The sequence below is a fragment of the Schistocerca americana genome, chromosome 4, assembly GCF_021461395.2.
Source record: "Schistocerca americana isolate TAMUIC-IGC-003095 chromosome 4, iqSchAmer2.1, whole genome shotgun sequence".
In the NCBI taxonomy this organism is placed as follows: Eukaryota; Metazoa; Arthropoda; class Insecta; order Orthoptera; family Acrididae; genus Schistocerca; species Schistocerca americana.
The window spans coordinates 712,118,478-712,143,595 of NC_060122.1; the positions used below are offsets into that span (position 1 = coordinate 712,118,478).

Genomic DNA, 25,118 nt, shown 5'->3' on the forward strand with positions numbered 1-25,118 from the left:
AGTAGTTGGTTGATGACAGCCTGGAAGGAACCCCAGTCGTACAGCACCCACTCAGACACTGGCAGTATCAGAACTAGGAGCAGCCTATACACCAGCAGCTAGGGGAGGTGTGACTAATTCTAGATGAGGCTGAGTGACCCACTCGGGCTGACAGCTGGTGTGGAGTAGTTCTTGGTATACTCAGCAGTCAAAGACATACTGCTTGGTTTGGGGGGTGAGTGCTTGTGGAAAATTTTGCCCAATTTGTTGTGACTGAGCCGCCCTTCTGGTCATATAGTGGCCGAGGTGACAGTGTCAGGCTGGCACGAGGTAACCTCACATGCCACTGCAGTGGGCTGGTGTCTCAAATTGTGCCGCCTCAAGTATTATTGCGGCTCCGACAGCAGAATTTCACGGGCAGCCAACTGGCCCCTCAGGCCTTGAGTTGTCTGGTTTGCTAGGAAAGGTATTGGTGCAGCACATTAATCATTTCTGATTATTTCGCCTTTAGTGACAGTTTCCCAGACCAAGGGAGGGAGTATGCCCAGAACCTCTATCCACTCCTTTGCCCTCTTTGAAAGGATCATTGGCAGAACCGGGGTAACTCCTTATAGAGGATATCTACAACCGCCATTGCTGAATATTTTTTATTCAAAACTAGCTGAGAAACCCAGCATTACCCAAATATTTATTTATTCCAATCTTCTGTAAGTCCAACTACTCCTTCCCCTCTCTCTGTCCAGTAGTTGGTTGATGACAGTGTGGGAGGAACCCCAGTCCTACGGCACCCACTCAGACACTGGCAGCTTCAGGGCTAGGAGCAGCCTATACACCTCCTGTCCACCTCCTCCTCTCTCTAACCACCCCCTCCTTCCCCCTCTCTGTATCCATCCCCCTCTCTCTGCCCATTTTCTGCCCCCCCCCCCCCCCCCCCCCACTCCTCTCGGTCTATTCCTCCTCCCCCTCTCTAGTCCATTTCCTCCTCCTCCCCCTTATCTCGTCCACCTCATCCACCCTCTCTATCCATCTCTTCCCCCCCCCCCCCCCCTCTGTCTGTGCATATTCTCATTCCCCCTCTCTCTGTCCACCTCCTCTCCTCTGTCCATAACCTCCACACCCACTCTAATGGGGTTGGTGATTTACCCCCATAGTATTTCTTCTCATGTTTTGGGTAATATGTGTACCAAGTTTGGTTGAAAGCCACGCAGGGGCTTAACATCTGTGTATGTGACTGCATTGCACACATATATATGTATTTGCTTGAAATAGCTTCAGTGCTCCTGAGTTATGGTTCAGTGCCACCTCAATTTTATTCCCAACGCTTTGGGATGTGTGTGGCTCTTAACTCCAAAGTGCTTCTTTCTAGATAGTAACTAACTAGTAAATCCCAGACACTTAAAAGTATTGAACTCTGTACAAAACTGCTTCAAACTTATGACGACTTTACAAATGAGTTAACGCATTGATATTTGATGTTAACCATGTAAGCAAGAAAAAGTTGAGAAAAGGTTTGAAATTATTTTTAAAATATGTTAGAATCTGTGCTAAGTGGATGAATAGAATCTGGGTACTTTGCAAACCATTTTAAGAACACACAGTTTTCCATGCGTCTCAGTTTTTGCTGGTACATTCACAGGTATATGTGGATACTATCTGCAAATGTGTTGTAAATAGAGTTAGCAGTAAAGAAATAACAAATGAAAACATCATGCTTGCCGTGACAGTTTTATTGCATGAGTGGCAAAAATATACTAAGCGACAAACCTTTTTCCTTTCACCGTTTTGTGGGGGATGTCAGCAGTAAAGAGTTTCTTAATTTGTTTCAGATTATGTATAAAATTTGTTGCCAGTCTCTAAGTGTTCTGTTCTCAAACACTGGATGAGTATAGTCTGGATATTTATGCTCAGTGCACTATGCTTCTTTTTCACTCCCCCCTTTGTTGAGAGTTGGTGTTTCTTACCTCCATGATGCTTCTTTCCAGATAGCAAGTGATATGTGTACCAAGTTTGTCTGTGATAATGATAGAAGTTGAAGGAATGAATTGAAGACATGTCAGGAAAAACGGGCTAACTCTCAAATGTAAAAGCTTAGAGATAAGTGTTGCCATCGGTTGCTGGGTAAGGGAACTATCAAAATTGACATTGGTCTCCCCCCTAAATATTACTTAGGGGTGAGACCAATGTCAATTTTGATAGTTCCCCTACCCAGCAATAGATGACAACACTTACAAACTTTACTTTCATTTTCACTCAGTTGATACTCGACAGATATCAAACCTGCATTTGGATCAGACTTTCTTAACTCTTGCGCAGAAGGGTGTGCAGTATACTGCTGCATCCATATATGTAACTTGCCACTCGGTAGATGTGAACAGGTGACAGCTGAGGGCCTGACTGACTGGCTCACTAAAAGAGTGGACAAGCAGCTACTGTGCTGCAGACTGCCTGAATTTACACATAGTTACAAAACGTGAGATTAAACCTCTTAAATAGAAAAACACACACGAAATACATTGCAAGAGCTGTTTATCCAGTTTCCTTGTATTTAACACTTTTTGTATTCCAATGACTTAATTACTTACTTGAAAATGCCATAAATCATGGTTGCAGCATTTTGGAAAGGACACTTTCTTGATATTCGACTGTAGCACACTAAAGAAGTGCTGGTGATTTATACACTTTTTTTCAACAAATAAATCATTTATATGTAAGTCAAAAAGACATATATTTAACTGGTGTTTTTATTTAATATGCTTCCCTTTTATCTCATATACCTGACCCAGTCTTCCCCTTTTGAGCCAGTATACGGCTGCTCTGTGTCTGATGGTTATGTCAATAGCGTATGTTGCAAGTACAATACCAAATGTTCCTGCCATTCTGAGCAATACACCTCTTTGTCCCTGTCTCTCGATGGTTTTTTGGGTCATGAGTGATAGTCACTGTGCCCAGGCACTTCCTGCAAAACACATTATAGGTTCAAAGAGGGCTGTATGATACATTCGCAGTATCTGTAATGATAGTCTGTAGCGAGTTGAGTTTAGTGTGACAAATTTGTGCACTAGTCTTGTCGCTTTTTCACCTGTAAGCCCTATGTGCTCGTTGAATGTCAGTCGTTTGTCAAGGTGTATCCATAGCTATCTTCTTGTTGTTTTCCTCTGTATCCTAGTGTTGTTCAGCCTAATGGTAGTGCAAGGCCTCTTTGATGAGTAAATGTACTGTCTTGTTTGCCACAATTGTGAGCTTGTTATGGCTGCACCAGTCACTTATTTTTATAAGGAGTTGTGTAGCCTTGCTTTTGCATTGCATTCTTGAGTTGGCAGTTACTACTACTACTAACAAGTCATCAGCATAAACTGCTATTCCCTTCACCCTATCATCTTGTTTAGGAGTGGTTCTGTGGTAATATCCCAGAAAACTGGTACACAGATTGAGCCTTGTGGACATCCTTTTGTTATTTTCTTGATAACTTTGTGTTCGTTCTTGCTATTGCACAACCCTATCTCTGCAGTAGTTGTGTAAGCTGTTGTATAAGACTGTTAAGTGTCTGCCTCTCTCATAGCCATGCAAACAACGCATGTCACCAGAGATTGCTGAAGGCACCTGCTATGTCGATTGCTATTGCTACTGCGTATTTTTCTTGTATGTCCTGTATTATTTCCAGCGTGCACTTAACTACATCATCTATTGAGCTTCTTGATCTAAAACCATACTGATGTGTACTAAGGTGAAAGAGCGTCCTGGGTGACTGTAGTCGATTATACAGGAGCCTCTCCTGCACCTTAGCCAATGTGTTCAAGAGGCAGACGGGCCTGTAAATCTTTGGGTCTGTTGGGTCCCGATCCTCTGATTTTTTTATTATTACTACATTCGCTGTTTTCCACATAGCAAGGACCCTGCCTTGCAGCAGTGCTTCATTCAGTAACGCTATTAGAAAGGGGGTGACTTGTGCAACAGTATTTTCTAGTGTTTCAGTGTGTTTCAGTGTGTTTCATCTGGACTGGGAGTCTTCTAATTCTTTAATTGTTTTATTGCTCATGCTACCTCGTCGTGGGCAAATGGGACAGTAACAGGACCATTTGTGTAGGTGTTCTCCATTTGTCTTCCTAGGCCTATGTGATGTTGCTGGTCATTCACTTTTTTGTCATCAGGGAGAAGCTTGTTAGGCAGGTACACTGCGGAACATCTCCAGCCCCTTGTATAAGTGCTGTCTGTGTGCGTAAGAGCTCACAGTACTGTAAGTATGAATATGAGTAAATGTGAGATATGAAAATAAGACGTCATGAGTGGATTACATTATGAAAAATGTTTGTTTGAAAATGCAAGGAGGAAATGGCCGGTGGAGGGGAATGGAGCTTGAATACTACACATTGGGTGGCAAAATCCCTGTGGCCTGGGCCCTGCTTGTCCATATCCTCCACTTCCTGCCACCTCTCCCTCTCTCTGTCCGTCTCCTACTGTTTCCTCTCTCTGACCATCTCATCCTGCTTCCTCTCTCTGGTCATCTCCTCCTCCTCCTCCCCCCTCTGTCTTACCACCTCCTCCTTCTCACCCTCTTTGACCATCTGCTCCTCCTCGCCCTCTTTGACCATCTCCTCTCCCCCCCCTCTCTCTCTGCTCAATTCTTCTCCCCTCTCCCTTTCCATCCCCACCTCTCCCCTTCCATCTTCTTCTCCCCCATCTTTGTTTATATACGTGTACATCTCCTCTGCCTCTTCCCTCTGTCCATCCCTTCATTCTCCCTCTCTCTGTCCATCCACTCCCCCCCCCTCTTCCTGTCCATCCACTCCCCCCCCTCTTCCTGTCCATCCACTCCCCCCTCTTCCTGTCTATCCACTCCCCCCCCCCCCTCTTCCTGTCCATCCACTCCCCCCCCCTTCCTGTCCATCCACCCCCTTTTTTCTGTCCATCGGCCCCCCCTCTTTCTGTCCATCCACCACCCCCCCCCCCCTTTTCCTCCTGTCCATCCACTACTTCCAACCTCTGTTTCAGTCCATCCACTTCTACCCCTCTTTTTCTCCTCTTCTCCTCTATCTGTCTCCTCTGCCACCTCTCTCTCTGTATCCACATCCTACTCCCTCACCCCTCTCTCTCTCTCTGTCCATTTCATCCACTTCCCCCTCCCACTCTCTCTGTCCATCTCTTTCTCTTGGCTCTCTCTGTGCACCTCATATGTCACATCCCCCTCCCCCCCACCTCTTTCCCCCAGTTGGAGCTAGGTGGTTCTTAATCTCACACTACTTCTTTCTGGACAGTAAGTGTTATGTTTACCAAGTTTGGTCAAAATTGATCCAGGTTTTTAAGAAGAGATATGGTAAATAATTTTACACATGCACAGCACTTACATACATTCATATATATACATATAGTGGCTGGAATCGAGGCTGTTAACCAAGACTCTTTGATTTAGCCAAAGGTGCTATGTGCCTCTAGATCACAGTCCTGATTTTTAATATAATTTGGAGTGACATCAGACTTCAAACTGAAATAACTACCTTTATTGCCAAGGCATATGCTGCCTTCAATAAATTAAACCCGGAGGTACGGACATCCCATGATTTATGTCTGAATACCAAACTAGGCATGTACCTGGTGATGATCTTGTCCTCTGTGAATTGGCACCTTTATAAAGATGCATTTAAACATTATGACAGCATATACCCTGAAGAGCCAAAGAAACTGGTACACCTACCTAATATCGAGTAGGGCCCCCTTGAGCACGCAGAAGTGCCGCAGCGTGATGTGGCATGGACTCGACAAATGTCTGAAGTCATGCTGGAGAGAACTGACACTATGAATCCTGCAGGGCTGTCCATAAATCTGTAAGAGTACAAGGGGGTGGAGATCTCTTCTGAACGCTAAATTGCAAGGAATACCAGATATGCTCAGTAATGTTCATGTCCGGAGAGTTGTGGCCAACAGAAGTGTTTCACCTCAGAAGAGTGTTCCTGGAGTCACTCTGTAGCAATTATGGACTTGTTGGGTGTTGTGTTGTCATGCTGGAATTGCCCAAGTCCATCAGAATGCACAATGCACAATGGACATGAATGGATGCAGGTGATCAGACAGGATGCTTATGTATGTGTCACCTGTAAAGCCGTATCTAGATGTCTCAGGGGCCCCATATCACTCCAACTGCACATGCTCCACACCATTACAGCGCCTCCACTAGTTTGAATGGTCCCCTGTTGACGTGCAGGGTCTGTGAATTCATGAGGTTGTCTCCATACCCGTACACACTCATTCACTCAATACAATATGAAACAAGACTCATCGGACCAGGCAGCATATTCCCAGTCATCAACAGTCCAATATTAGTGTTGATGGGCCCAGGTGAGACATAAAACTTTGTGTTGTGCAGCCCTCAAGGGTACACGAGTGGGACTTCAGCTCTGATGGCCCATATTGATGATGTTTTGTTGAATGGTTCACATGCTGACACTTACTGATGGCCAAACATTTAAATCTGCAGCAATTTGCGGAAGGGTTACACTTCTGTTATGTTGAACAATTCTCTTCAGTCGTTGTTGGTTCCGTTCTTGCAGGATCTTTTTCTGAACTCAGCAATGTTAGAGATTTGATGTTTTACAGGATTCCTGATATTCACGATACACTCGTGAAGTGTTCATACGGGAAAATCCCCACTTCATCGCTACCTCAGAGATGTTGTGTCCCATTGCTTGTGCGCTGACTGTACCACCACACTCAAACTCACATAAATCTTGATAACCTGCCATTGTACCAGCAGTAACTGATTTACAGCTGTGCCAGACACTTTTCATCTTACATAGGCATTGCTGACTACAGCACCTTATTCTGCCTGATTACATATCTCTGTATTTGAATACGCATGCCTATACCAGTTTCTTTGGCACTTCAGTGTACATGACATCTGTCTGGACAGTACTGAAACTGAAAGGCAAAGTAAAATGCTAAATGCTGAAGTTCTGCAAAAATGTAATATGCATGGCACAGAATTCTTTATGGTAAATGGCGTGGTGTGGACACAGTGCAGGGTAGTATCCATAGAGTAACTAAATTTGTATTTTATTCAGAACTTCAGAGTGGCAATTCTAAGCTTGGTGGTCAGTACCTGCACCACTATGATGCATTAAAGCTAAACCTAAACTCCTGCAATATCTATTTGGACAACTGATAGCTGTTTGCTTCACAGAATTGTAAGTGGACATGCAAAATGAAAGAACATGTTTGAAGCATTTGAAAAGTCACATGTAGAAGATTCTAAAGCCAAACGCCATGTGAAATTTGAACCCAGCTCACCTATAAAACATTCATGAGAGCAAACTGTTATTTTGCCTGATCTGTAACCACATCTTTATCTTAAAGATTGTCTTTTATTGTCACATCACTGAATTAGAGAACTTGCTGCAGCGGATGCATCAAGGTGGATATTAGTGAATATTTTAATGGGTAACTCTGACTCTTGTGGACTGACATTGATCAGTCTCTCAGCTGTTTGGAGCTAGAAGTATATACTTCTATTTGGATAGGCTGACCATACTGTAAAGTGAAAAAACTTATACACTTGTGTTTATACTTTATACATAACTTCTTATCACTCTTCTGATTACCATTCTTGTCAGTTGTCATGATATTTTGGAATCGATAACAGGCCTCTGACAATGCTGCAGCAGAAAAACCCATAGTAAAATATATCTACATTTTGTGAACTGGAATGGAACATGTTGCTACATTATACACAAATAAAGTTATTTTCTTCAGAAATAAAAAGGAATGATACATACTTTTTATTGTAATAGCTTAGATATATTTTCTGCAATGTTAAGTCACTTACTAGGTGCTTAGGTACAATTTGTTAATCCTAAAAACTGTGTAATTTTAATAATCAGTAATCAGATACAAATGATGCATTTCATACTAAAATGTAAGATTTCATTTGCCTTCAGACTGTTTTGGGAAGCTTGCATACATACCAAACAGTATTCAATAAGCACTGCACATTCCACATCACTCACATTCTCACAAAATTAACGTTCATATTACTGCAGTTCCATTAGGAGAAACGGTGTAAGTGATGCTCCTTTACACCTTCCTTGGTTTGGTTTTACTTGCACTGAGGGCCATAAAGGGAAGGTTGACAAGTTTGAGGGAGGGGGGGGGGGGGGGGGGGGTTAGGTAATACAAGCTTTTCTTTTCAACATATCTCTTACTCTTTCTTTAAGCATAAGATGAGTTGAACCAAATGCTGTAGTCCCATAGTGGGTCTTGTGATAGTATGTATTTCTGTACATTCTACTACAAAAAATATGTTTTTCATAAATATTTAAATAAATAATAACTGTTATTGCACACATTTATGTGAAAACCAGAACTGTCCTGACAAAACTTGGATGTCTGGTCAGCCTAGTGTGAAGTGGAAATTGGGTCACATTCATCAGGCTGTAGGTTATATATACACTCCTGGAAATTGAAATAAGAACACCGTGAATTCATTGTCCCAGGAAGGGGAAACTTTATTGACACATTCCTGGGGTCAGATACATCACATGATCACACTGACAGAACCACAGGCACATCGACACAGGCAACAGAGCATGCACAATGTCGGCACTAGTACAGTGTATATCCACCTTTCGCAGCAATGCAGGCTGCTATTCTCCCATGGAGACGATCGTAGAGATGCTGGATGTAGTCCTGTGGAACGGCTTGCCATGCCATTTCCACCTGGCGCCTCAGTTGGACCAGCGTTCGTGCTGGACGTGCAGACCGCGTGAGACGACGCTTCATCCAGTCCCAAACATGCTCAATGGGGGACAGATCCGGAGATCTTGCTGGCCAGGGTAGTTGACTTACACCTTCTAGAGCACGTTGGGTGGCACGGGATACATGCGGACGTGCATTGTCCTGTTGGAACACCAAGTTCCCTTGCCGGTCTAGGAATGGTAGAATGATGGGTTCGATGACGGTTTGGATGTACCGTGCACTATTCAGTGTCCCCTCGACGATCACCAGTGGTGTACGGCCAGTGTAGGAGATCGCTCACCACACCATGATGCCGGGTGTTGGCCCTGTGTGCCTCGGTCGTATGCAGTCCTGATTGTGGCGCTCACCTGCACGGCGCCAGACACGCATACGACTATCATTGGCACCAAGGCAGAAGCGACTCTCATCGCTGAAGACGACACGTCTCCATTCGTGCTTCCATTCACGCCTGTCGCGACACCACTGGAGGCGGGCTGCACGATGTTGGGGCGTGAGCGGAAGACGGCCTAACGGTGTGCGTGACCGTAGCCCAGCTTCATGGAGACGGTTGCGAATGGTCCTCGCCGATACCCCAGGAGCAACAGTGTCCCTAATTTGCTGGGAAGTGGCGGTGCGGTCCCCTACGGCACTGCGTAGGATCCTACGGTCTTGGCATGCATCCGTGCGTCGCTGCGGTCCGGTCCCAGGTCGACGGGCACGTGCACCTTCCGCCGACCACTGGCGACAACATCGATGTACTGTGGAGACCTCAAGCCCCACGTGTTGAGCAATTCGGTGGTACGTCCACCCGGCCTCCCGCATGCCCACTATACGCCCTCGCTCAAAGTCCGTCAACTGCACATACGGTTCACGTCCACGCTGTCGCGGCATGCTACCAGTGTTAAAGACTGCGATGGAGCTCCGTATGCCACGGCAAACTGGCTGACACTGACGGCGGCGGTGCACAAATGCTGCGCAGCTAGCGCCATTCGACGGCCAACACCGCGGTTCCTGGTGTGTCCGCTGTGCCGTGCGTGTGATCATTGCTTGTACAGCCCTCTCGCAGTGTCTGGAGCAAGTATGGTGGGTCTGACACACCGGTGTCAATGTGTTCTTTTTTCCATTTCCAGGAGTGTATATTCTGTATGAGAATGGATGTCAGGTCAGAGTTAATTGGAGACCGTAGTTCCAATCTTCCTGACAGAGTAAATATCAAAATGAAGCAGGTGAAAGGAAATACATATGTCTAAAATATGAGATTGACATGAAGTCCAAAGTGGCTAAGCAGAAATGGCTAGAGGACACATGCATGTCTATAGAAGTATGTATAACTAGGTGAAAGATAAATACTCTCTACAGGAAAATTAAAGAAGTCATTGGAGTAGAGAGAAGCAGCTGTATGAATATCAAGAGCTCAGAGGGAAAACCAGTCCTAAGCAAAGAAGGGAAAGCTGAAAGATGGAAGGGATATATAGAGGGGCCATACAAGTAAAATGAAATTGACGGCGATATTATAGAAAGGGAAGAGGAAGTAGATGAGATGAAAGATATGATGCTCCGAGAAAAACTTGACAGAACACTGAAAGACCAAAGTCGAAATGAGATCCCTGGAGTGGATGACACTCCCTTAGGACTACTGATGTCCTTGGGAGAGTCAGATGCGACAAAACAGTTTCACCTGGCATGCAAGATGTAGGAGACAGGAAGTACCTTCTGACTCCAAGAAAAATGTAATTATTTCCATTTCAAAGAAAGTAGGTGCTGTCAGATGTGAATATTACTTAACTATCAGTTTAATAAGTCATGATTGCGGAATACTGACAAGAATTATTTATGGAAGAATGGGAGTCTGGAAAAATGTAGGAACATGCAAGGCAATACTGACCCTACAACTCAGGTTAAAGAAAGGCAAATCTACATTTATAGCACTTGTAGACATAGAGAATGCTTTTGACAACAATGGCTGGAATACACTCTCTGAAATTATGAATGGAGCAGGGGTAAAATACAGGGATCGAAAGGTTCTAAACTGTACAAAAATTACACTACAGTTATGAGAGTTGAAGGACATGAAAGGGCAGCAATGGTTTAGAAGGGAGTGAGACCGGCTTGTAGCCTGTCTGTAGTGTTATTCAGACTGTACATTGAGCAAGCAGTAAAGGAAACAAAAATTGAAGAAGAAATTAAAGGTGAGGGAGAAGAAATAAAAACCTTGAGATTAGCAAAGACTTGGATTAGCTACTGAATGTAATGGGTAGTGTCCTGAAAGGAGGATGTAAGATGAACATTGGCAAAAGCAAAATGAGGGTAATGGAATGTAGTCAAAATAAATCAATTGATGGTGAGGGAAATAGATTAGGAAATGAGAAACTAAAAGTAGTAGATGAGTTTTACCATTTAGGCAGTAAAATAATTGATGATTGCCCAAGCAGAGAGGATATAAAGAGTAAAATGGCAATGGCAAGAAAAGTGTTTCTGAAGAAGAGAAATTTGTTGAAATCTAGGGTCAATTTTAGTGCTAGGAAGTCCTTGCCGGATGTATCTGTCTGGAATGTAGCCATGAATAGAAGTTAAATGTGGGTGATAAGCAGTTGGGTCTAGAGGAGCAAGTTATCACCAGTTTAGTGTTGGAAGAAAGTAGGAGGGGCAAAAATTGCAGAGGGAGACCAAGAGATGAATACAGTAAGCAGGTTCCAATGGATGTAGTTTGCTGTAGTCTTTCGCAGATGAAGAGACTTGCACAGAATAGAGTACCACAGGGAGCTGCATCAACCCTGTCTTCAGACTGAAGATCACAATAATAGCCACCAGCACATAAATCAAGAGCCTTGTCTTTTGCAAGAAATACTGTCATTGACTGATCTGTCCAGGCTCAATCCATGATCCACTTCCACACTTCTTTCAATACCTCTCACACATCCCAAATTCCACTGAACTTCCCATGCTCACCTTGCTGGACAAGCAGTCCTGGAAAGGAGGATGTAGCAGTGAAAGGGGGTTAGTTGCAGCGCCTGAACTGGTTCCAAAAAGTGTCATTCGCTCATAGTGGAGTGTGCACTGTTATTGAACATGTCAGGTTAAAACTGTGTGCCAGCCTGATACATAAACCTAAATCATTTCCTTTTTAGGGGAATTCTATTACTATTGGAGCTAACCAGGTATAACATACAACCTACCTCGAACTTAGAGTGCTAGTCCAGAAATTTTGAGTGAAATTCAGAAAGTACTCAAGAAGCACTGACAGAATTGAAACAGTCCTAACCTGTCAGAAAGTTGAAGATGTGTTAATAGCTTCATACATGTGAAGATAATGTAGATTTTAAAAGTGTTAGCACTTGTTTGAATGTATATTAACAGAAGTGCATAGTAGTCAAAATTATTTAGATGCAGGCTATATATTTACCACTGATGCAGATTTTTGAATCTCTATTTTTTCGGTAGAATAATGTGTGCTTGATTGTATGTCTTCGAATTTCATTTCTTTCTCAGCAATATTTGAAATATATCTACCATAACAAAACAAATGTCAGTTGCTTTATATTCCAACTGTATTCTATCATGTAGTCCAGTTGCATTGTTTTTCTTTCTTTCATGAACAACTTTCCCATTGTCTTTCAATGTCCATTTCTCACTTTGGCTTCTGAAAGAGGAATTACTATAAAATAATCGCCTAAGGGCTTTGGAGTACGGCAAATGTGGCTGAGCCTAAGCTATCATGAATGTAATGAAAAAGAATTGCTCATAAAATGAGAAGTTATCTCACTTAATATTATTTTTGTTTTGCTAATACTATATTTTCATTTGGCACACAAAATGCATCAATATGTTAATAAAGTGTTTGCAATATGTGATCACTTTGTTATTTGTATTTAAGGAAATTTTCTTATTTTACTTACTGTCTTTTCCTGTCTCATTTCTTACTATGTTTCAAATAATTTTACTATGTTTCTTCAGAAGGCTGTTTTTCTGGGAAATAGATACATTTTAATGTTCCAGTGATTATATTTAAAAATTTGCAATTCAGTGTGTAATATAATTTAATCATCCAGTGTCCTTAGGAGTGAAGATTGCTTTATTGTTTTGGTGTGCTAAAAGTGTTCTTTGTCCTTTCGGTAAAGATCTGCATTTTTTTAAGTATCGATATATATTCACTGTAATACACTTCTGTTCATATAATGGAAAATCCAGGATGGAATAAAGACAATATTATTAAAAGGATAGTTGCTATTAACCATATAGCGGAGATGCTGAGTCTCAGATAGGTACAACAAAAAGACTTTCAAACAAGTGAGCTTTTGGCCAAACAGGCCTTCATCAGAATTAAACAACACACACACACACACACACACACACATTCTCACACAAATGCAACTTGCACACACGACTAAGAGTCTGACCTCCGCAGCCAGAGGCTGTGGTCGTGTGTGTGTGTGTGTGTGTGTGTGTAAAGCTGACTTGTTTGACAGTCTTTTTGTCGTGCCTGCCTGTGACTCAGTATCTCAGCATCTTTTGTTCAAACTTCCTGTTATTCATTTTTCATTTGCACCAGTGACTTACCTGTATTATATTTTGCTTGTTTTCTTGCATTCATTTGATTTCTATTGGTGCAATTTGTAAGTTCATAGATGTTTTTTCTAACATTTATACATCTCATGAGCTCTCACATAGTGTGATTAAGTTATTGTTGTATAATATATCTCGTTTTACACTCAGACTTTACCAGTCATCTAGAATATTCTGTGACTGAATGAGGAGCCCATCAAAATCTACTCTTGTACATTGATTTGTGCCTTAATATGGAAGTATAAGTTTATTCGTATCCACTGTCCTATAATCTTTTTCTAAGTTAATTTTTCTGTGCATTCCAAAAGACAGAAAAGGTACTCTCAGGCTCGTCTATTTCAAGAGTCATGCCTTGATGTCCTTTCCTTCTAGTGAGCTTAGTTTTTTATCCATGGATTGTGTATAATCTTTTGTGTGTTTGAAGATTTGTGTGTATTAATATTTCAGTGACTGTTCACATTACTGCAGAAAATTGTTAGAATCATATGACATGGGTTTATGAATCAGTAGGTGCCATTTCAGTACTAGAAGTACAGAAGATGACATAACTTATTACTACATTACCATGTAATCTATTTTTTACAAGTTTTGGAAATATCTATTAACAACACAAATCAACTTCAATAGCAATATCCTAATTTTTCGTCTACCAGGTAAATGTGTATATTGTATGTAGGTGTGGACAAAGCAACAAAAATAGTTCACTAGAAATATCTAAATATCTAAATAGATAAAATAATGAATGTGTCTGATCATTACACTAAGTGGGCATCACCTTTTCAGGAAAACCACCATCAGCAAAACGTAATAGGTGGCTGGTGCGACAGCCGCGTGTCAAGAAAGAGGGTGATGCAGGTCAGGAGGAAGTTGAGCTTACTGCTCCTGCAGCTTTATCACCAACCGTGCCCAGCCCTTCACCCCAAGTAACAGAGATGCAAACCACAGTTGTGACACCAACCACCACTGTCCAGCCTCAGCATTCACCGCCACAGCAGCTGCTTCTTGCGGTCAGTCTACAGCCGCAATGTTTATGTCTTATGTCAAGTTCTAATTTTTACGTATCTCCTTAAAAGAATTCACTTCACTGTATGCATACATCCAGCAGCTCAGAGAAAAGTTAAAAAAAATACCAGGAAGAGATTGAGGCAAGCTGCAAGTAGATGAATTAGTTAAGTTGCAAATTTAACTGTTTCAGAATCTTTAAAGAACTATTTCAACACATTAATAGATATTATCATCTGATAAAAAATTGCTGTGTATGTTTTACTTATGACACCCTAAACCTTAGAGAAAAAGAAATGTTACGAGGGAGTAATCATTATTACACATGCACATACCGTCTGTCATCACTGAACTGTGACCACCTATCCAATACTTGAAATGTCACTGTAGAAGAGCTAAAGGGACGGTGTAGCAATGACACACTTTTAGTAGGTGTACCTGTGGTAATACCAACCGTACTATGTTTTCTGTGACTACAGTGCCCGAGTAAGAATAGAGGAAAATTGTAGTGAAAATACATGTTGTTCGTGGAAGACTGGCAGGTGCTCGGAAGGAATGAGAGTCAGTTAGCTAGAGGGTCACTGTGGTTTTCTTTAATTAGTCTTGTAAGGAAATACACAGTGGAAACAGTTAAAAATTATGAATGGTCAGACAACTCTGCAGAATGTCTCACTGAAAAGGCAATGAAACACCAAAACAATAGGAGATTGCGTGTAAGTCAGCACTTAAAGCCCCTGAATATGCAAACCACCATTCCAGCATAAATTGTGGAAATAAATTATTATTTTCCAAATGAGATATCAGTATTGAAATAAGTGTAAAGAATCTGATAATTATACCACACTTTCTCTTATAGACAGTTCTGTTGTAAATTTCATAAGATGAAGCTGACTACCAGTGAACTTAAAATTGATACATAGGCACTTGCAACAAAATACCATTACAAATTAAACTGTCATCCAACAAAGAAAAAAACTTTCCCACCATCACAAACTTACAAACATGGTTGATAAGGAGTTGATAGAAAGTAATGCATCAAGAAAGACAGTGACATCTGATTTCAGTTAATGTCTGCAAATGCCTGTTGTCCAGAATCAAGTGACTTTCTACAAAAAGTAGTCATGGCTTTATGCTCTCATTTTTAAAAACTGTGATGCTTCAGTGGCATGAAAACTTGTTAGCAAGAAAACTGCATGATGAGATAGGCTCCACCTTGTTTCAATACATCACAGGGGAACTTAAGTATGAAGTATTCATGTATTGTGTTGAACTAAACACCACCATTCATGTTGCTGTAATGTCCATGGTGGTCTTTCAAAGGACATTATTGGAGTAATGTATCACATATTTTTACTGTCAGAACACACACATATTAAATATTAAGTGTGAAGCAGCAAATAGCCTCATTAATAAAAATCCTTAAATCTTTTGGACTCCAAACTGCTGTTAAAAGATAAGTTGCAGTGGCACATAGTAGACAGCAGTGCTAAACCTTTTGGTTGGGATAATGTTTAAGGATAAGTTTATTAAAGATGAATGTGAAATACAAATATAAAAGAGAAGACTTTAAAATTATGAACCATCATAGACCATGAATTATAGAAGGAAGTCTTTCTCTAGAAGACAACCATTTTATTTTTGAACATTTTTTTTTGTCTTGTTCATCATTCATCATTTATGCAATGTCTTACTGCTGGACTGGCATTAAAATGGATTGCAAGCAGTCAGCTACTGTGTCTTGGTACACGTTGCAAATTCAAATTTTCCTTATTGTTATTCATCAATTTTAGTGTTTTATGTTCTTCTGTAACTTAAATATCAAGAAATAAAGAAGGCATGTATTGTAAACCTTTACTCTAGAGCTAACAAACATTCATTGAACACGAAATTATTACTATATAACAACAGATTAAATTTTCCATTAGTCCACAAAAACAAAACAGTAATATTCCTTGATTGGAATTAATACAAATCCAAGCACGAATAATTCGTTGTGCATGCATATTGCAATTATTGTATTAAACACAATTCCAAAGAAATATTGCAGCAATGGAAATCACATGCTCGTCAAATAGAAGCCCTTTATGGCAATGTTGTACCAGCTTTCTGAGTACAGATAGGAGACCCATTATGCTTCTCACACAATAAATCGGAAAACACAGCAGACACAAGTCCAATCCAGACCAGGTAAACAGGAGCGGCAGTTGTAGTTCACTTTGTAGAGGCAGAGTTGGAGAGTAGCAGGAATGAAAAGCACAGCGATCCATTGGCCGGATGGACTTACTACAAAATTCCACTTGACTGCCCTTGATATCAGCAGCTTGCCTGCCATGCCACCCTCACTGATAGTGTGGTGTTATGCATATTGATACATCTTGTGCTTCTATTTGCATATCCATTTGGTTTACTAAAACATTTAATCTATAAATTGAAGATCAAGTAGAATCAAAAGCAGGCTTTTTCTCTGAGGTATACTAACAACAGATTCTATTGCTAATCTACTAATACTGATAATTAGGGAATTAATTCCAAATTACATTTTGTATGTTTAGCTGCAATCTGCATACAAGCACTTTGAGACGAAACAGCCTGAACAAGACATCTAAAAATATTTAAGTTTATGTATGCTTACATATATTAAGAGCCCCACCAGGGGGCTCACCACTCTTTGGCGGATTTGTACTTGGCTACCATGGAGCCCCAGCGTTTGCAGCACTTTTCCCCTTCCTTGCTAATGTCTATCCTCTTGCTATTCTTTTTCTCCTCCCTTGGGGAACATGTCTGAGGTATTATTGGGAATGTTCTGCATTCTGTCGCTGACCTGCGAACAGTCTCAACATTCTATTTGGCTCCCTTTTCCTTTCTTTGTTTCCCTTCTCCTCTCATTCCTCCACTTCGGCGTTTTCAGGATCCTCTTTTTTTCTTCTTCCTTCCTGTGCACTCCTGAAGACCGGCCCACATGTCTCACGCTTAAAAGGTGACTGTGTAATGTATAATTCGCAGCCCCGGTTCGACAGGTAGGGTTCGCCCATACCCCTTGGTACAGGCCAGGCCCAGGGAGGGGTGATTGCCTGAGCTGTAACCTTCCCAAATTGCCAATTGGTCCCTACATCAGGGGTTAGGGAGGTGTGACTTGAGGTGTGAACAATCACCTAAGGCGAGTGCGCCCCCTTTTGAAGGGGGCCCCCAGTTCGAAGGAGCGTGCCATTAGAGATGCTGGCAATCGTTGGGGATTTCTTCACCATGAGTCAATCATCTCTCCATCGACATTGACGAAATGTAAACATAATGAGGCTACTGATTCGAAGACCCTTCCTGCTGCACTGAAGTTCCTTGTGGTATCATGTACTGAAGACGGTCAGTCCTTCGCCATGGTCAATCCATTTATTATTCAGAAAGGTGTTGATGCCATTGCTGGCCATGTGAAATTCTGCTCTCATTTACGGAATGGCACTTTGCTTTTGGAGACAGCTTCTGATTCTCAAGCACAACTGCTTGCTGCCTCGCTTCTTCATGGCTACCCTGTTCGTGTCGAGGCACATAGAACTTTGAATTCTTCCTGTAATGTAATTTACACCAGGCTGCTTGATGGTCTAACCAAGGCTGAAATACACTCTTACCTCTCTGAGCAGGGTATCACTGCTATCCATTGTGTAATGAAAAAGGTCGATTCCTCCTTGGTGCCCACCCACACTCTTTTCCTCACCTTTGATAGGGTGGTGCTGCCGTCCAAGATTAAAGCAGGCTATGAAATCATCACAGTCTGAGCTTACATTCCGGGTCCGATGCGCTGCTACCAGTATCATCATTTCAACCACACTCGAACATCTTGTCGACACTCAGCCAAATGCGTAACCTGTGGCAGGGATGCACACGAGGGCGAATGTCCACCTCCTTCTCCTTGCTGTATCAACTGCAGTGGTGGCCATGCCACCTCCTCCTGGGATTGTCCCATGTATCTAGATGAGCGGGCTGTTCAAGAGTTTCAGGAAATGGAAAAAGTGCCTTACCCAGTAGCTCGCAAGTTACTGGCTAGTCGCAAACTCTGTTTTCTCCCATCTGGCACCTATAGTTCTGTTCTTGTTACCGCTCGCTCCATGAAGGACTTAGCCACACAGACATGCGATCTCAAATTTGGCTCCGAGGTTGTGAAGTCGCCCAGTGTCAAGGTAGCATCGCTGTCCCCCGTGCCGCTGAGCAACAAACCGTTAAACTCTCACCTAAAGGGGCGCAGCTACCCACTACACAACCAGCAGGCAGGAAAGGATAGAAGGAGTACTCCCAAGAAGACTTCCTCTGTCCCTCCAGCCAAACAACACCCAACTGTTCCTCTAACCAGAAGGGCTCAAAGAAGTTTGCTAAAGACAAAGGGTCTTCTCCTTCACCGACTCGAAGATCCTGCTTGACGTTGTCCCTATGTGGTCACTTAGCCCAGCCGGCTTCTGTCTCGCTGGTGTGCACCACCAACTGTTTTTCAGTGTTGGACTCCACAGACCAAAGGCACAAGCACGCCGATGCTTCTGTGGACCCCGTGGAGCAGGATCCTCCTGCTTCTGTGCCTGTAGTAGCGACTCTACACCGGCTGTCCCTCGGCGGCCACCGAGTTGACACCCCTACGTCTCTTCCTCCTCATGACTGTCCTCCAATGGAACATTTGCGGCCTTCGGTCCCACAAAGAGGATTTACGGGTGCTCCTAGCATCGCATTCCTCTTGTACTCTCCCTTCAGGAAACGAAATTGCGCCCTCAAGACCACTTTGAGCTTCCACACTACTTACCGATTCATTTTGACTTTCCACTTGAGGTCAGCATCCCTTCTTATAGAGGCGTCATGCTGCTCATACGGGATGACCTTTGTAGTCAACCCATCTCCTTGACTACCCATCTTCAAGCTGTTACCGTTCAGCTTCTCCTTTCCCACCTGACTTTCTTCCTCTGTATCGTTTATGTACCTCTGTCCTTCGATGTCACCAGGGCAGACTTCTTTCAGCTTATTGGGCAGCTACCTCCCCCCTTTTTGCTACTCGGTGACTTTAATGCGCACAATCCCCTTTGGGGTTCTCCCAGGACCTGCCAGAGAGGTGCCCTCTTGGCTAACCTTCTTAACCAACTGAACCTCTTCTGCCTTAACACTGAACACCCACTTTCCTTTCTGACACCTCACACACCTATTCCCATTTGGACCTGTCCTTTTGTACTGCCCAGCTTGCCCATCATCTTGCATGGTCCGTTCTTTCTGATGCCTACTTGAGTGACCATTTCCCGTGTGCTCTCCATCTGCTGACTCCTACCCCATCTACCTGCATGCCCAAATGGAAGCTTACTAAGGCTGACTGGTAGCTGTACTCCTTCCTGGTGACCTTTGCAGAACAAGATTTCCCTAGCTGTGATGACCAAGTAGACTAACTCACCAATATTATCCTTACTGTTGCAGAACGGTCCATTCCTCCCACTTCCTCTTTACCACATCGTGTCCCAGTCCCTTGGTGGAATGAGGCATTCTGTGATGCAATTCGTGCACAGAGACGTGCTCTCTGCATTTTTAACCACCACCCTATGCTGGATAACTGCATTCATTATAAACAGATGCCTGCAAAGTGTCATCGAGTTCTTCGAGACAGCAAAAAAAGCTAGTTAGATTTCATTCACTAGTTCTTTTAACAGTTCCACACCTTCCTCTGCCATGTGGGCCAACCTCTGATGGCTCTCTGGAACCAAGATCCATTCCCCCATTTCCGGTCTGACAGTAGGTGCTGATGTCATTGTGGATCCTTTTGCTATCTCCAGCACCTTGGGCCGCCATTTTGCGGAAGTTTCGAGCTCTTCCCAATATCACCCTGCCTTCATCTATCGGAAACAAGTGGAGGAGGCTTGGGCAATACCCTTCTCTTCTCCAAATTGTGAGTGCTACAATGCTGCCTTCACTATGAGGGAGTTAGATCATGCTCTCAGTTCATCCCGGTCCTCCGCCCCAGGGCCAGACGCCATCCACATTCAGATGTTGCAGCACCTCTCTCTTGTGAGCAAGCACTTTCTGCTTAACACCTACAACCGCATCTGGGATGAGGGCAAATTTCCTGGATGCTGGCATGAAACCACTGTCATACCTGTACCTAAGCCCAGTAAGGACAGAAACCTTTCTTCTAGCTACCCCCCATCTCTCTTACTAGCTGCATTTGCAAGGTGATGGAACATATGATTCATGCCCGGCTGGTGTGGTGGCTCGAGTCTTGCCATTTACTCACGAATGCACAGTTTGGATTTCGAGTGTGGAGTTCTGCAATTGACCATCTCTTTACCTTGTCCACCCATGTCATGAATGGTTTTCTGCAGAAATCCCAGACTGTGACCGTGTTTTTCAATTTGGAGAAGGCCTATGACACCTGCTGGAGAACTAGTATCCTCCGTACTCTTTACATGTGGGACTTCGGTGGGCACCTGCCCTGCTTTCTTCGGGCATTTTTATAAGACCGAGTTTTCAGTGTGCATGTGGGTTCTGCCTTGTCGGACACCTTTATTCAGGAAAATGGTGTGCCTCAGGGTTCTGTCCTGAGCATCATCCTCTTTGCTATCACCATTAACCCTATAACGGCCTGTCTCCCACTGGATATCTCCGGCTCCCTTTTTGTCAATGATTTTGCCATCTATTGCAGTTCTCCATGGACCTGTCTCACTGAGCGGCGTCTTCAGCACTGTCTTGAGTGTCTTTACTCCTGGAGCATTGCCAATGGCTTTCGCTTTTCCGCTAACAAATCTGTCTGTATGAATTTCTTGCAGCGCAAATGGTTTCTCCCACCATCTCTACATCTTGGGCCTGTTGCTCTTCCTTTCATTGACACTACGAAATTCCTGGGGCTCATGCTCGATAGGAGACTCCCTTTGTCCTCCCATTTCTCTTACCTGGCAACCCGCTGAATACAGTCCCTCAATGCCCTACATGTCCTCAATGGTACTTCTTGGGGGTGCCAATCGAACCACCCTCCTCCTGTTGTACTGGTCCCTTGTCTGTTCGAAATTTGACTATGGGTGCTTTGTTTATGCATCTGCATGCCCATCTCTTTTACGCCGTCTCAACACTATCATCATGCCATCCGTTTGGCCATGGGCGCCTTTTCACCAACCCAGTTGAGAGTCTGTATGCTGAAGCTGCTGAACTACCACTGTCCTACCACTGTGACTTTCTCCTCAGCAGGTATGCATGCCGTTTGTCTGCCATGTGTGGCCACCCTCCTATACACCCTTCTTTGATGATTCCTTTCATTGTCAGTATGGGGCTTGTCCCTCTTCTCTGTTACCTCCTGGAGTCCACTTTCACCACTTGCTATGGCGGCTTAACTTCACGCTACCTGCAACTTTCCCAGTGGGTGTGAACTCTTCACCACCTTGGCTTTGTGAAGCAGCCCATGTTAACCTTGGCCTTCATTCGCTTCCTAAGGGCAGTACTCCAGCTTCAGTCTATCACCTTCAGTTTCATGACCTTCACTTGCAACTTAGCGATAGTACCTTTGTATATACTGATGGCTCTCAGACTGACCATGAGTTTTTTATGTGCCTTCGTCATTGGCGCCCGTGTCTTTCGATATTGGCTTCCGGCACACTTCTCAGTATTTACAGCCGAGCTTTTCGCCTTGTATCAGGCCATAGAGTACATCCGGCGACACAGCCTTCCCAATTGTGTCCTCTGCTCAGACTCACTCAGTGCCCTCCAAAGTCTCTGTGTGATGTACACTGCTCATTCCTTAGTGCAACGGGTCCAGGAAAACTGTCACTTGCTCACTCTTGGTGGAGCCAATGCTATGTTTCTGTGGGTTCCTGGTCATGTCGGTCTGCCAGGAAACGAGGCTGCTGATGCTGCTGCCAAGACTGCAGTCCTTGTACCTCAGCTCATGAGTACCTATATGCCGTCTGAAGATCTCTGTGTTGCCGTTTGTCAGGAGGTGGTGTCCCTTTGGCATCACCAATGGTCCTCCCTTCATGGGAATAAGCTTAGGCATATTAAGCCTCTCCTGGTGCCTTGAACGACCGCCTCTCGGCCCTCCCGCTGGGAGGAGATTATTTTAACTCGGCTGCATATTGGGCACTGCCTTTTTAGCTATCGCATTTGCTCAGTGGTGCTGCCTCACCACTTTGTATGCATTGCACCCAAATTTTAACTGTCCGCCACCTCCTACGGATGCTCTTTTTTTTTCCAATTAACGTTCCAGTTTGGGTTTGCCGTCTGATTTACTGACTTACCAGCAATTTCAGCAAATGACGCATGGGCGGTCGATTGTGTTTTCCTTTTTATCCACCGAAGCAATATGGCGAAGGCCATTTAATTTTTAGTTTTGGACCACCATTTTTGTATGCTGTTTTTTATCCCTTTTTCCACGTGCCTTTTTTAGCTGTCTCCTATTGTCCATTGGGACTGACATATAGTCGTTTCCCTTGTCTATGTGTTTGTGTTCTATAGTTTTGAGTTGGGTGCATATGACTCCAGGTGTTTTATATATAAAAGAAAAACAGCTGTTTTGAGAAAAAAACCACTACTACTACTGTTTTACTATTCAGCTACAGCTTTTATCTAATACTTCAAACAAGACATTTATGTAACTATACACAGTTGACTATATGTTGACAAAATCAAGGTCTGTTTAAAATGAGGGCTTTTCATAAATTAACTTCCAATGGGCTACAGGCTATAAGAAAATAAAAAAGTGATAAAGTTTTATATACACTATGTACTTATATGTTGGCATTATTTCTCCACATAGTCGCCACCCAAACTCAAATGTTTGTTGTTCTGTGACATCAACTTCTTTATATGTTCATCAAAGAATTGTGCCACCTGATGCTTCAATCAGTTGTTGACAGCATCATTGAGCTCATCATTGACCATGAAGGGCTGAAAGCCAGCCAGGCCTTCATCTAGAGGAAGAAATGAAAGTTGTTTGATACCAAATCCAGTCTATAGAAAGGACACTGAAAAATCACCCATACAAAAGGTCTGTGTTTTTCTTTCCCTCAGTTCACAGTGTGGGGTTGTGCATTGTCGAGAAGAAGAATGAGTATTTTGGTAATCATCCTGTGCTATTTATTTTGGATGGACCTTCAGAGTTTCATAAGAGTGCCATAAGTCTCTCAAGTATTACTCTTGCCGAAAACTGTAACAGTCATTTTGGGGTTCGACTACATCTGCTTGAATTCTTATGGCTTGTTGTGATAATAAGTGTGCATCCCCAGTGTAGACTGTTTCTTAGTTTCAGGTTCATATGTTGCATCCATATCTTATCCCTAGTCATGATTCCATTCAGAAATTCATTCCCCTCTTCATGGGGGCATTGAAGGAATGTGAAGGCCAAATCCATTCATTCAGTTGTGTGAACATTGGTTAGACATATTAGTACCCACCGTGTGCGAAACTTATGACAACCTAACCCCTGTGAAACAGTGTTAAAGAGAGTTGCCCGTGGAATCTGAGGTGCATTGTCATAAAATTTGAAAATTGTGAACCTACATCTTGCATGCACAATTCCATCTACATATTGCACAACTTCATCACTAACTTCCGACTGTGTTTGTCAATCACTTGTGCCACGCGCATCTGTATACCTTGCCTTGAATTTTCTTGCACCGTTCCCTCATAAAACTATCACCCATTAACCCCATCTCCATATAAACAACACAATCGGTGATGAATCTCAGTGGCTTTGATTCCTCTGCTGGCAAGAAGGAAATGACAGAACATACCATGCAACTTGCAGGAGATGAAGTAACACGACCCTTTTCAATCACTTGGTGCTTACATGCTGTTTAACACAACTGACACAACGTGATTTACGAAGTCTCCTCTTCCAACCACCAAGTAGAAAGAAGCTAGAAGCATATGTTTACTTTTAATAGTCAGTTAGAGGTTAATTTATGAACATCTCTTGTATAATCTTTGGTGTTTTTTGGAATTTACATCCATAACTCCAAATATTCTAGTAAATTGCACGAGGAGTGGCAAGTGAGGTATACTTCATTTTTTAATATTGAGATTTTCAGTTTCCTGCCAAAAGTCTGTAGCTTGTTACAGACTTTTGTAGCAGAATATAATGCTACATTTAGGCCCCTAGACGAGGAAGAATAATCTATGTAGAAAATATTTTTGTTTGTAATATTGTGGTTGTGAATTGTACAGTTTATCATAAATTCACTAACATTATTAAATACAAATGCTGTCCAATATAACTGAACGGATGCTGAGTATTGTTTTAAGAAATCTATGGTGTATACACAATGAAACAGCAACTCCAAAATGGGGAATAATGACAACAGGTGTACCACAGGGGTTGATATTGGGTCTCCATCCTTGTTCTTGTTATAGAAATGATCCAAAAACATCCAAGGAGGAAAAAGATGGTCCTCTTTGCTGACAATGTAGATATTATATTCAGTCCCAGTGGAGTAACTTTTGAAAATATGACTAAATTTTTTTTGTAAATTAATAACTGATTCTCTGCAAATGTACTGTACTTGTATGAAACATGGTACATGTAATTCTGTGCTGCATAAGGCCTGACCATAGCATTAGAAATAATGTGCGAGGTTAAATCAGTAAATGAAAAACAGAATATTCTAAATCCTTAGGTGTTTATATGGGTAAGAATGTGGACTGAAAGTCACACGTTACAGGTCATCTTAAATGTCTAACCTCTAAATTTTTAGGTGTTTGTATTAATAAGAACCTGAACTGGAAGTCACATGTTACAGATCATCTTAAATGTCTAAGCTCTGCAACTTCTTCATATGAATAATATCAGACTTTGGAGATGAAAATGTCAAAAATTTAACATACTTTTCCTATTTTCATTCACTAAAGTCTTGTGGCAT

General features: G+C 42.6%; 1 protein-coding gene across 1 annotated transcript in view; it reads left to right on the forward strand.

Moving 5' to 3' along the window:
• LOC124613723 (longitudinals lacking protein, isoforms H/M/V-like) overlaps positions 1 to 25,118 on the forward strand; it is a gene marked incomplete at its 3' end in the record, with an annotated part of 232,414 nt that overhangs the window by 197,209 nt on the left and 10,087 nt on the right. The window contains exon 7 of the mRNA XM_047142443.1: positions 14,047 to 14,270. Coding sequence (XP_046998399.1) covers positions 14,047 to 14,270 — 224 coding nt within the window. The remainder of the gene's footprint in view (positions 1 to 14,046; positions 14,271 to 25,118) is intronic.